This window comes from Lipotes vexillifer, unplaced genomic scaffold (genome assembly GCF_000442215.2).
Source record: "Lipotes vexillifer unplaced genomic scaffold, Lipotes_vexillifer_v1.1 scaffold92, whole genome shotgun sequence".
NCBI classification, from domain to species: Eukaryota; Metazoa; Chordata; class Mammalia; order Artiodactyla; family Lipotidae; genus Lipotes; species Lipotes vexillifer.
Genome location: NW_006786963.1, coordinates 1904757 through 1919334, shown reverse-complemented (window position 1 = coordinate 1919334; position 14578 = coordinate 1904757). Strand labels below are relative to the sequence as shown.

The window sequence follows — 14578 nt, the reverse complement described above, 5'->3', positions numbered from 1 at the left end:
GCCTGCAGCAGGATGATTTTTCCAATGGCAGTGCTACAGGATGGGCAGGACACATGGTTCTATGGTTCTATCTAAGGTAAGCTATAGACTCACCATGGATCTTTATTCTTTAACTGCTAATTGTCCCAATGTCTCTAAATAGCCAAGACTATTACATTCTTTGCCACTAAATATAAGAGCTCTGAGATCTTCACTAAAAAGAGAGAAATCAGTACAAATATGAATATCACCTTTTCGATATAGTTCTGGTTGTGTTCCAGTGAGTACTATTGATTCTTAAAGCAATTTTTCATTCAAAGGCTGTGCCGTAATTTGACAGGCCCTAGGAAGCCAAAATACACAATGAGTGAAAAATGAATTGTCCCAGCAAGAGATGGGGGATTGCATCTATTTACCTGCACACAAGCATATAACAACAAACAACTTTTATACGGCTTTCTTGTTACAATAATATTTTTTTAATTAAGTTCAAAATTGAGTTAACCTTCTCAGTGGGCTTTTGAACACTCTGCTTTCGTTGGGAAGCGGAGGGGGTGATAGATGAGGGAATGATATGCACTTTTATTTGCTCTTATCAGGACATAGTACTGATCTCTTAGAGATTTCTAGGTATGACAGCATTTGTAGTAATTTCAGCTACTTCTGGACTTTCATTACCCAGCAACTCTTTAGTCACTGAGTTTATGAAACCTGCCATAATCAGTGATTACTATTCAGCCTAAGCCACCAATTTTAGAAGTCCCCATTTTTTTCCCTCTCTATATAGAATATTCACATCACCTCTCACCAGTTGTGCATAATGTGTTGAAGTTTGATGCAACAGTAATCCTCAGCTCTGGTTCTGCAAGCCTCCAGAGTATCTAAAATTACTTCTGGTAGCTCTTAAAGTAAAATTATATTGAGTTTACCTTTTATTCCACAAAGGAGAGAAGGAATGGAGGGAGTGAGAGGGAAGGAGGGAGGGAGGAACAGACTTACACAGTGCATTTAGGATTACTGGAGAGAGATGCCACTTAAAATCAAGCAGTGGAATTCATCATCCCCAAAGGTTGTGAGAGACATTATGGTGTTATGGGAGGATCACTGAATTCTCATTAGCTGTGAGACTTTGGGCAAGTCACAGAAATGCTCTACCTTCAGTTTTTCTCAGAGGGAGTGAGGGGCTGAGATCAGATAATCTCTCATTATTCTGTAATTTTACAATTAGGAGCTCACTCCATAGCAATATATACAGATTTTGTATTTTTGTCCTGAATTATGTGGTTTATCCATTTGCAATGATAAAATTAGTAAGACAACTGCCAAGTCTTTAGTTTTCTTTGTGCTGTGTAGATACAGCCATAAGGGAAAATTACACAACACAGATAAATAATTGTTTAGCTAATCTCAGTTACTACCCAAACACATCATGGTGAGAAATGGCAAGGCATGAGCTGAATATGACTCATAAGTACAGTGCTTCTCTTTTAAAATTTAAATGTTATTCAAGCAATAGATATTCATATGTAGGAAAAATTTTTAGGCAGCTGTAGTCACTACTGGAGAGACCCTTATAGAGTTAGAATTATTTCTAGTTTGGGTTTCTATATTTTAACTGTGGAGTCAGATAATCAAATCATGTAATCAAATATCAGATCATGAGATTTGGCAAATCTAGATCTGCTTTTGATTTTAAAGACAAATGTTGAAAATATTTGTAATATTTTTTGTAATACGGCATATTAAGTCAATATATGTTAAAACATTACAAATCATTGGTTGAATTTTTAAAACCAGTATAATCTAGAAAATAGTTCACTAACTTTCTCAAGGTCTGACAAACACAAATTACTACACTTTTGTAACTGATCACTAGATAAGATCTAGGATGACTCATTGTTGAAAACAGTGAGTGTAATAGAAATATCTAAGGAAACACAATTGTTTGAAATGGCTGGTATAATACCTAAGCAGCTTGTTTCGATAAATGTGAAAAACTTCAAGAAAGAATAGCTAAGAGAGTAGATTCAATGAAAAATGACCAACAAACACAATTAAGCCTGTCCGACATTTCCTCATCTCCTAATTATGGACCTACATAATTAACATCAAATACATGAAGTTTGATTTTTAGAAAATTATTAACTTTCTCTGAAATGCAGGAAGAGGAATTATGAATAAACTTTAGTGGAGGAAAAAAATGCTAACTTCAATCATGTTTGATCAAGATTCCAAAAGAAATATGGCATTTCTTTGCCTGTAATTCTTGTAAGAAAGTGGCCACTTCCTACTCCATCTTTAATCTCTTTACTCTTCAAGGTTTGCTGGAATTCCATGCTTGAGAAGTCCCAGAAACGAGACAGTACAGTGCATAGACAGAAGGAATAACCCCCTCAGAGCAGTCTTCCACACAGCCCTAGGGATTTCTCCCCGCAAACATGCCTTGTCCACAGAGGACTGTGAGCCTTTCCGGAAATGGAAAGTTCTTTCTCATAATAAAGCTGAAAATTTTCACTGTAGATGATCATTTTCCTTAAGGTTAAGGGACAAAAAGTCCTAGGTTTCTTTCAAGTCTTGGGTTCAATAATTATAATCAATCAGGGAATTTTTCTTAAAATTGGATGTACTGTCTTAAGCCTGGATAATTGCCATCCCCCCTGTAACTGGCCTACTGGAACAAGATTTATGACACATCTGAGGGCAAGGGGTTCCTTGGTTCTTGCTGAGTCAGTATAGTAAATGTTACTTTTGCTACAAACTGGAGGGAATCCAATGGAGCGAAGCCCAAGGATAAGGTGGTTTCCTTTGAAATCAACTGACTGCTATTTAAGTGTGAAACAGAGAAGATTGTCCTCTTCTGAAGTAGAGGCAATAGCAGAGAAGTTCTTGCCTTTTGAGACATTACTACTTAGCAGCCTTGATTCTTGCATCATAGAATCATGCCTCTCAAGTTTGGCCAACAGTCAGCTTTGCCCTGGTGATCATTTTTGGACTTTAGACCTTGACTTCAAAGGCTTTTTTTCAAAGAATTATTTTTTTTTTACTCTACGAGCAGAAACTTTATAAGGGACAAACTTCTCTCTCCCTTTCTCGGGATACTTGAAGAAAGTTTCTCTTTGGCTGTAGTCTAAGAGTGGATACGCATGAATTAGTGGAGAGAGAGAGAAGATAATTCTCATTTATTAGGCACATGGGTGAGCAAGGGAGTGACACCGTGTTAGGTTGTCTTTTTGTTCCTCTCATTTAATACTCATCACAAATCTATGAGGTAGATATTATTACTTCCAATTTACTGACAAAGGACTAGGACAGCACGGATGATATATATTGAACACCAGTATGTGAAAGCCCTTAGCACTGGGCTTGGCACATAGTAAACATTAAACCAATGTTAGTTCCCTCCCACTCACTTAATAATAATCGCCAATATTTATTGAGCAGTTTACTGAAACATGCCATTCATTATTAAGTACTTTAAATAATTAACACATTTGAGTGTTTTAGTAACCCCATGAGGTGGGTACCAATATTAATACCAATTACAGATAAGGAAAGTGAGGCAATAAGAGGTTAAATAACTCACTCCAAGTCATGGTGTCAGAGAGAGAATTTAAATGCAAATAGCTGGCTCCAGAGCCAGCTGTCCTAACCACTACCCTGTGCCATCTAAAAATAGTGATGCTTATAGTAGATATCTATTTTTTACATTTGGGTTTTTTATATCTGAATAATTTGTTATAAAATTAGAAGACATAAAATTAAAATTAGTAAAAAAAAAAAAAAGGAAGATGATGGAATAATTCTTTCCATGCCTAATGCCTATAAAGCAGAATAATATTCTTTCCTTTTCATAATACAATATTTTGAAATTCAGGCATACCTCTGCTATTTGGTCATGACAACAATACAGGTCCACAGTTTTTAGGCTTGAGGTAATTAAGGTTTTATCTACATGACACAAAACATATTTGGAATTGTCCCCTTTTTTCATCACTTTCGTCTCTCCTATAAATACTAAATGCCTATCTTGTGATAAGCATGACGCTAGGAGTTGACCTTAATACAGATGCCTTGATTCATTAAAAATATATATATTTGCCAGCACTTTTCTAAGCATTTGGGATTCATCAGTGAACAAAATAAAAAGTCTCTGCCTCTGTGGAGTTCAAATTATGGCAAATGTATCAGACTTTTCATTTGAGAAATTAGTTCACAGTCAAGAGACTAGAAAAGATACCACAAACTAGGATATAATGCAAGGGATATAATTTCTATACAAATAAAGAGTAGGAAATGATTAATTCCATGTAGGATAGGTTTGGAGGTATGGAAACAACAATTGAGCTGGGTCATGAGGGCTGACTAAGCCACAAACCCAAATGATTCAAACCTTGAAGACTTGCTATGTACGTTGACTAAGGAAATTGACTGGCCTGCCTCCCATCTCCAGTGCTTGATTTTCGGTTAAAGGAATAACTTTGGTCCCATTCCCCAGAATCAGAGCCTGAGAAGGGACTCTTGTGCGAATACTTTATTGGTGGAAATCCATAAGACAATGAAGAAAGAAGAGAAGCCAGGGGAAGAAGACAGTAAAATGGGTTCAGGAAAAGCATGGTCTCAGCCTAATCCCACAATTTGTGCTGAAGCACAAGTTGCATCACAGACAGAGATTGTCTGTGTCTGGGGTCACAGGGGGTAGAAGGGGCATGACCTCTCAGGCACCTCAGGTTGAGATGATTCAGTTAACATCCCCCACCCAAGGAGCAGGTGTGGGTCATTGGCAGCCAACCCCTCCAGCATCTGGGAGCTGGGGACATGAGCCTGGTAAAAAGGATCTGAGAATGTCACCTACAACATCTGTAAAAGGTGGCTAGGACAACTGGAAGGTATAGGTAGGGATGTAGAGATGTTGAGAATATTTGAACAGCAAGTGAGGGGAGAGAGAATATTGAGAATTGGATTTTTTGGTATCTCTTTTTGCTTTGGTAGGCCATTTATAAAATCTGCCATAGTCATTATTTATTTTTTACTTCATTCACTAAAAAAAATCTTGAGATGTGAGTAATTTAAATTTAGCAAAATGGAAAAGTTCGCACTGTTAGTTAGGACTCCTGATTTGGAGTTAATTTGTTAGTTCTTGAAGACAAATACAGTGTGACTATCTTTTATTCTGATTAAAGGGAACTGCTTCCATTTTGAAGTCAGAGTCCAGAAATGTATCTTCCTGGTATAATTTAAGAGTCTTATGTCAGACACTCCTTCCCCTTTTATTTTTCCAGTGATAGTGTTTTAAAATTTTTAAATGCCTTTAGGCAATACCTGCTCTTACAAGGCCTCCGTTGACCCCGCCACTGGATTTTACCTATGGCTAGATTTTCGCATTCACATTAGCTGCCTGGCACCGTAGACAGTTGAGTTTGTAAAGGCTTAGAGCGATGCAGCTAAGATTTTCTCCTAGCTAGAGTCTCCTCACCTGGGATACTATGAGGTGAAAGGGGAGATGCAGAGTTGAACTCTGGTCAGATGGGATTTTGAATTTTTAAATATATATATAATCTACAGAAGAGGGTAAGACAATTTTTAGGCTGAACTTCTTTGGATAGTCACTACTAGCAACACGCTATATCACAACATCACTTCTCTATCCCTGACACAGCCCTTCTCAAAATGTCTCAGTGTCATAGGAGCCGTCATTGTTTGTACTGACTCCCCATTCCTCCACTCCTCCCGCATCCTAACCCTAAGGAATGCCTCGGAAGATCCACAGATTCAACTGCCAGCTCAGCACAATGTAGCTGAGGGGAGGGATGAAGGAGTTGAGTGTACTTGACTTTTATGCTAGAGTGGAAGTACCCCCCAAATTTTTATTTTTATTTTCAGCCTTTAAAAGTTGACTTATTCACTGTAATAATAGTAAGAGATCACGTTAACTCCATTCAGCTTTACATATTTATCCCATCTTGTTCCAAAAATGACATAAGGCAACTATGCCAGCCACATAAATTGTAATTTTTTATCTTTCTGTGTGTTTCTAACGGAGGAAGAAGGTAGGACACTTGTTTTTGATGGTTTGATAGACATTTTGTAGAGAGAATGTTTAAGATGTTTTCAAGGCCAACTTGTACCATCTTTGACTTTTGTTTTAATTTTAAAAAATCTCTGGGTCATTTGTGTTTCAGAATAAAACACTAAATTTTGTTCCAAAGGTTAGAAATCCTGGATTCGTTCTCAATTTCTGTAAGAGAGTAGATCTATTTAACTAATAAATCACTTGTATTCTTACTTAGAGACTTTATAGGAACATTCTAGGGGAGAAGCCCTCTTAGTCGTTTATCTGAGAAAGATGATTTTATTTTTTCATGTAGGAAATTGCTTTTTTTCCTCCTGGGATGAAACTGTTAAACTTAATGGATGTTTTTTCCGAATCCCACAGGCTGGGTTAAAATCTCAACATACTATATGCTGCACTTTAAATTTTATAAAGTGCTTTTAAATACCTTCCTTCGATAAGGTGAGGCAGTCATTATTATCCATACTTCTTATAGACTAGAAAATGGAAGCAAAGGAAAAATAGCTTCTCTGAGGTCAGATGACTAATTGGTAGCAAGGCTAGATAGAAATCAGCTTGGTCCTAGGCTGAAACTTTTCAGAGAAGTAGACTTGTATATGTTTGTCTCAGATATCACTGGGACCTCGCCTCTGAATTTTCTCCTTGGTTAGGTTTTTGTCTGCTACTCTTTGAAATCCTCAAGTGAGTAGTGTGATAAGCAATAGGATTATTTGCTTTCAAAGTCTCAGAAAGCACTGAGTGGGAGCATAGGTGATACTTGCACCACTCTGCTGACACAAAATGCTGTATACTAGCTCAGTGTTTTGAGAGAGACTTGAAATGGAAAACATGGTAAAAATGAAAAACAAAAAATAGCAAAATGTGACCACCCAAAGCCATGATCCAGGCTCCAGACTGATATCTGGTACACAGCTCAAGAGGAAGACCATGTAAGTAACAAAGAGACGTATATGAGGTAGATACAGAATGTTTTTTTTATTACTCTCCTTTGAGCCTTTGAGGTAATGATGCTTAATATTCAAGAAAAGTGAAAATCAAAAGGGAAAGGAAGCAAACAGCCCAGCCCAGTGGTGATTGGTAGAGTAATTGTGGGCATGGCCCCAGGATGATAGCAGCTTCTGTTTAATCAATGTTGACAAGGCTGGGTAGAGCTGGGCAGGTCCCAAGAGGTAATGTTTTACTGGGAAATCCACTCAACCTAATTTCAGTAATGGAGGGCTGTGGAGGGGCCTGGACCGGTGCCAGTAAACAGGGCCATTAGAGCTCAGTGTAGGCAATGGCAGCTGGGAACACCGCCATCTCTCCAGCAGCACTGCAGCCGGACTGCCTGGCTGAGCACACAAGCAGCCGCTGCTGCATATGCTCCTGGTATTTGCTCACCAACAGAATGTGCAGACGTGCTATTCTCACCCTTTCGAGGAAATGAATGGAATGCATAAAGACAAGAGCTGCTTCCAGAATCTATTTCAGCAAGAATCAGAGAGCCAGTTAGAGGCACGTATTTCAAGGACCACTGTGAAATCATCCACCAGGGTCCCCTACCACCACCCAGTTCCAAAGGCATATAGAAATGACTTTCATTTTTATTGCTGTCTTAATGTGGTCTTGATCTTTCTTAGGACTGGTAGTTGTGGGTCAAGAATAAGAAAACTACTAGAGTTTTCCATATTTCAAAATTTATGAGATTCATTAGAGGCGCTCAACTTTGCAAATCCAAGAGAAGTGGCCTAGGAGAAAATATGCCCCTTTGGGCTGAGCTCTTCTTGTCTGGATATTACTTTTTCCTTTATCACCCCTTCTCCCACAAACAATAATTACTAGCATCTGAATTCCAAGAAGGCAGAGCTTTTTGCTTGATGTTTTCATTGTTGTATCACCACTGCACTACATTGCATTTGAAATGCATGGCACATTCCCTGGTGGCGCAGTGGTTGAGAGTCTGCCTGCCAATGCAGGGGACACGGGTTCGAGCCCTGGTCTGGGAAGATCCCACATGCCGCGGAGCAACTAGGCCCATGAGCCACAACTACTGAGCCTGTGTGTCTGGAGCTTGTGCTCGGCAACAAGAGAGGCCTGCGATGAAGAGTGGCCCCCGCTCACCACAACTAGAGAAAGCCATCGCACAGAAACGAAGACCCAACACAGCCAAAAATAAATAAATAAAATAAAAAAAAACAAACTATTAGAAATGCACGGCACAGTGTGTGGCATGTAGTAAAGGCCCAGGACCTTTTACTGAATAAATAAATGAATTAATGAACACATTTCTTTCTTCCCTTTTGAAGCAACCTTCAACTCTAGAACATGAAGAATACATGGCTTTGCTGTCATGATGTTAACTTTCTCTTTTTAAAGTAACATAGAAATGATAAAATTCATGGCAGCTTCTAGTGAACATACTTATCTCTAAGAGGTCTTTGGGCCCAGAAGAAGTAATATTTCTGTCAAGGCTGACATGCCACGGCTGGAGAAGGGTATAGCTCTTTGTCAGATTCTAACATTATCTCTTCAAATTGACTGTAATTTTTGAGAATTTATTTAATACAAATAATATTTATTAAAATTGCTCAATTTTATTTTATTAAGAGACAAATTTTTCCCCCTTTTAGACCAAACTGCTAAAACACATCATAAGTTTTTGTTTTATTTGTTTATTTGGGGTCATAGTCTATATCATAATAAAATTGGATTTCAGGGTTGATTTCTGGGGTGAAGACTGATTTTGGGGAAGAAACCCATCCTAGGTAGAATAATAATGATTCCTAGTGAGGATGATCGCTAGTCACATGATATATACACATAGATAGGAGATATATACAGTCGACCCTTGAACAACACAGGTTTGAACTGCACGGGTCCACTTATATGTGGATTCATTTTAATAGTGAATACTACAGTACTACACGATCCGTGTTGGTTGAATCTATGGACATTGGATGTTGGATACAGAGGGACTGCAGATACGGATGAACCATGTATACGGAGGGCCCACTATAAATTATACATGGATTATTTTCAACTACACAAAGGGTCGGCGCCCCCAACCCAGTTGTTGTTCAAGGGTCAACTGTGATTCACTTTGTGATCTTTCTTTTCCTGTAATGCCTTAACCAAAATAACAGTATTAATGTTAGGTTTTCATATTTAATATGAGTAAAAGTACTATTCAGAGCTAAACTGAAATAGGGAGAACACTTTCTATTCTTTAACTTGCTGGATTTCAGCTGTCACATCAGGCTTTCCTCATTTACCAGCTCCGGGCCCATTTACTTCCCTCACTTGCTTTATGTCACTTGGTACTGAAAATCCCATTCAGTCTTTAGCTTCCACAGCCTCTTCTTAAGTAACAACTTAAGGCTCAGAGAGAGGTTGAGCCTCTAGATGGGGAATGTGATTATTTATGCTAATTGGATCACGATCACTGGAGTGACCAGCTGGCCTCAGCCATTCATCCATCTTTGAACTCACCATGATGATCAAAGGTTTTGCATAAAAAAATTAAAAGAATACATATTAACTAATCTCTAGCATTTACAGATTATGTAATTAGTGCCAGAAAGGGCCAAGACCAGATTTCATATTATTCAAGACTAATCAGAATTCTTCCCTCCATTCTGAACTGCTTTTACAAAGACCAATTTTTAGACTTCATAGTCTCCAGGCCTACATACCTGTGGACCCCCTGCTATAGCTCCTACTCTGAGCCCATCCACCCTTCTTGGGCAAAGGGACGAGCTGGGAGAGCAATGTGAAATAGATGCTACCTCGATGGCTCTGTCCTAGGTTGAAATTCACTGTTGCCATTCACAGAGAGTGTGTTCCTTTATCTTATTGTGCATCAGCTTCCCCGCCTATAAAACTGGGATGATAAAGGTAGCTGTGAGAATTAATCAAATGTCACAAGTGCACTTAGAACTGTTCTAAACATGTAGGAAAGACTCAAATATGGTAGCTATAGCTAAACACTTTATACAAGGGGTCAGGAAAGTTACAATTTATGGTTCTTTCCATAAAGACCTTCTTGACCTTCTCTGGTCGAATTTGACTACCTGATATAATGGGGAAACCCGGACAAGGAGAAGACCTAGATTTTAGTCCTGGCTTGACATGAGCAAACCATATGATTTAGAGAAAAATCTCTTTACCTGAACTTCAGTTTCCTCTTCTATGAAATGAGGATGTCCATTCGTTCTTTCATTAGCAAGTATTTATTGAAGGCCTTCCCTGCACGAGGTTCTGTGCTGGACATGGGGGATTCAAAGTTGTACAAAAGTAGATACTGTCGTTACCCTTGAAGACTTATGGTCTAGTCACTGGGTGATCTTAGAGGTCCCTCTCACTGTCAGTATTCTATAATTATGGATTTCATTGCCTATTAAATGTTTATTACAAAAGGCTTAAGCAAGAGCGAGGGTATTTACTGGTCTTCTCACTTTTCTTCTCAATACCTAGAAGAATGTCTGGCACATTGCAGGTGTTCGATACCAATTTATAGAACAATTAAATGAATAAATAATTATATTTCAAACACTTCAAAGCATTTGAGAGAAAGAAGCATTTGAGAGAAAGAATATGTAGATATTGAAGCTCTTTTAAAAAGGAACAGATAGCAATGACTTCCTGTCACAATAAACAGATGCATGTCAAGTTTCACTGTTTCTTCTGGGCCTAGGCAAAGAATGACAAGAGAAAGTGGGGGAATTTGGAAGGATTTAACCTGATTCCACTCCAGAAGTGGACAGAAACTGTGGCTATTTAAAATAACCTGGCTCTTTTTTTCCTTCTTTTTCTCCTTTTGAATTGTGTTCCCTTATTTCACAAATATACCTCTGTTCTCACCTTAACCAGCCTGATTTCACCTTTTCTCTTGAGTTTCCTAATCTCCTTCAAATCATACATAATAGCTCCCAAGTTTTTATTTTAGTAAGAGACGTTTGAAGTCTTCTCTTGCTCCTGTAGCTAATCCCTCTGTGTTCTCCTAGACAGTTTAAATCAATATTCTGTTTCTTTTGCAGTTTGAAGAGGGCACTAAATATGTGGTTTCTTGGAACCGGTAAAGATGATAAATCACTGTGGGCATACCTGTAGTCTCCAAAATTTGGGCATAGCTAGGGAACTAAATAAATTATCTGAAAGAATTGAAAATTACTATAAAAAGATCTAACAAATATGGAAGCTTTCTTCTGATAGAAAATTAAATGATCCATTAGCGCACCAAAGTTCTATAATACATGAGGAACATTGCTGGTACATAGAGTATTATGAAGATAAGAACTGAGTTAGTTTCACCCAAAAATTTTTGTTGGAAAATGTGATCAGTGTGCTGGTTCTTCAAGAGTTAGTAATGATCACCTTGGAGGGATCTAGCCTTAAAAAATTCTTCATGAGTAGTAGTAGATAGCCTCACTAGGATAACTACATTTTGAAAGTAACTTACAGTCTGTTTCAAATCCCACAAAATAAATCAGACTTAAAAACTTTGGTCAAAAACAAGTCATTGTAAGATAAAATGACCTATCATAGTTACTACTTACCAGACCAGCCTCATTTGATTCTTAAAAAAACACATCTATTTTCAAAACGATAAGCATTTTCTGCTACTGAAGAGACTTAAAAGAATATTATTAGATAGGTGTCCAAAGAAGGAATTCCAAAAATTATATTTAGCAGCAGTGGTCTTGTTTGGATACAAATGTCCAGCTTTATCTGAATATAAATAAATAGCTGACTGATTTCAAAGAAACATACATTTTTATGAGCTCTTCTAATGATCTCCTAAAAGTTCCCCATTTCTCTAGTCTCAACATCTCTCAAGTCTTAGAAATACTTGTGTGAAAAATTGACCCTTGGCTGGCATCCAGGAACTTGAATTTTGAGAGTGTTCTCACCACTTCCTAGCTAAGAGTGTTCACTGTGCCTAAACTCTTTGCGCCAACAATGTGGTTTATGCTGGACATCTGTTTTCCTCCCGGGAGTCTGAATTTGGTACATGCTAGGTAGAGGGTGCCTACACAACCAGTCTCCAATAAAAACCCTGGACTTGTAAGCTCAGGTGAGCTTCCCTAGTCTATGACGTCTCACACATGTCACATTTCATTGCTGGAGGAATTAAGCACATCTTGTATGAGTCCATGAGGAGAGGACTCATGGAATCTTGTGGCTGGTTTCCTCCAAACTTCGCTCCATACGACTTTTCCCTTTGCTTTTTTTGGTTTTATATCCTTTCACTGTAGTAAATGGTAGCCATGAGTAGGACTATATGCTGAGTCTTGTGAGTCCTCCTAGCAAATCGCTGAATCTGGGGGGAGTCTTGGGGACCCTGATACAGGAGTTTAGTTTAATAACAGATGTGATGTCAAGGCAAATTCTCTTTCCATTAGCTGGCATACTAGTAAGCTGTCTGTAGTATGAAATCAGTTGACTGAGTTCTAGCAGGAAACCAGGCAGAAGAGTAATTAGAAAATCACCTCTTTCCTAAGGAAAAAAATGATCCTTTAAAAAGAAACAAAGTCTTTCTTATTAAGCAAAACACACTTGCCCTACGGATTAAGTGTACTCATTTGGAATGTTTTTGACTGCCAGAAACTAAAAACTACTACAGTGGCTTAAAGAAGTTAGTTATTTGTCTCACATTAATAAGAAAACGTCTGAGGAAAAGTGTCCAGGAGTAGTATGGTCGGTCACAAGTAGGTTTTTTTCTATCTTTCTGCTTCACCATTCTTAGTGTATAGTTTTTATCTTCATGGTCACAAGGTGACTGCTACACCACCAGGTAGTTTGATGTCACAGTCATCAGGAATAGGAGAAAGTAAAGAGCAAACACCTCCTCTGGAGCCTTCCCAGGGAAGGCTCCAAGGGGAGCTGAAAATGCAAGTATTTCACTTTCCAGCCTTTATAATACTAGAAATAAGGGGTGAGAGAGTTGGAATGGATGTTGAATGATCCACATAAAGTATCTGTCATGATAAGTCTGACATTAATGCAAAAGAAATACAAGATCGTTGTGGACCCGCCACGTGTGGATACCTTAACTGTAAGGCCGAGAGATTAAAGACCATGGTAGTTTCTCGTTAGTGAACTCCTCGCCCACGATATCACAGCTTTGTTCCTGAGCTCTTCCCTATGTGTCACTGAACAATTTCCTGGGGGTAAGCTCTTCTGAACCTGGAAATTACATTACTGAGATAGCAATAATCTCTTTTTATCTTAAATCTTTTATGAAGTGGTATGAACAGAAGAAATGCATTGCGCTATCATCTGAACAGATGAGACAAAATACTAACTCTGCTTCCCCCGCCCTAACCCCATCTGTTTTCTTCCTCAGAAGCTGTAGACGAAACCAAACCTAAGGAAAGTGCCCGGCAGGATGAGGGTAAAGAAGAACGCGAGGCGGACCAAGAACATGCCTGAACTTTAAGAAATGGCTTTCCACATCCCCACTCTCCCCTCTCCTGAACCCTGTCGCTCCTCACCCTCTTCTCAACTCCTCTCTGAAGTTTCCCCTCCTGTCCTACTCACGTCTGTGAGTCTGTACTCTCCCACCCACTAGCCCTCTTTCTCTCTGTGTGGCAAACATTTAAAAAAAAAAAAGCAGGAAAGATCCCAAGTCAAACAGTGTGGCTTAAACATTTTTTGTTTCTTGGTGTTGTTATGGCGAGTTTTTGGTAATGATGATCCAATCATTTTGGGAAATTCTTGCACTGTATCCAAGTTTTTTGATCTGGTGCGTGTGGCCCTGTGGGAGTCCACTTTCCTCTCTATCTCTCTCTGTTCCAAGTGTGTGTGCAATGTTCCGTTCATCTGAGGAGTCCAAAATATCGAGTGAATTCAAAACCATTTTTCTTTTCCTCCTTTTCAATGTGATGGAATGAACAAAAAGGAAAAAATTCAAAACCCAGTTTGTTTTGAAAATAAAGAAATAAAGCAAATGTGCCAATTAGCATTAACTTGCGGCTCTAAGGCTCCTTTTTCAATCTGAATATTAATAAACCATGAGAGTAATCAAACTCCCAGTGGCTCTGCGTTTCTGTTCCATCTTCTCATGAGTTGGTTTGACACACTGGGATTCTTACATTTTATCTTTGTTCTGGCCTCCCAGTCTGACGCCACCCACCCTGGCAAAGAAAAGATGGATGAAACCATAAGGCTTCAGTCAGAACCAATGGCGTAGGTCCTTGATGGGGCTCTTGGGCGCTATTTTATTTTGTAGGGCTGCTGTAACAAAGTACCACAGACTGGGTGGTTTAAACAACAACAGACATTTATTTGCTAACGGTCCTGGAGGCTTGAAGTCCAAAATCAAGGTGTTGGCAGGGTTGATTCCTTCTCAGAATTGTGAGGGAAGCATCTGTTCCAGGCCTCTCTCCTCAGCTTGTAAATGGCCATCTTCTTCCTACATCTCTTCACATCGTCTCTGGGTATCTCAATGGCCAGATTTCCCCTTTTTGCCATATTGGATTAGGGCCCACCCTAATGACCTCACCTTAACTTTATTACCTCTGTCAAATCCCTGTCTCCAAATAAGGTCTC

The 14578-nt window shown here is 38.8% G+C and overlaps 1 protein-coding gene across 1 annotated transcript in view; it reads left to right on the top strand.

Moving 5' to 3' along the window:
* Window positions 1-14059, top strand: part of GAP43 (growth associated protein 43) — a 93697-nt gene extending 79638 nt beyond the window's left edge. The window contains exon 3 of the mRNA XM_007459653.1: window positions 13374-14059. Coding sequence (XP_007459715.1) covers window positions 13374-13459 — 86 coding nt within the window. The 3' untranslated portion in view covers window positions 13460-14059. The remainder of the gene's footprint in view (window positions 1-13373) is intronic.
* Window positions 14060-14578: the final 519 nt, after the last annotated feature.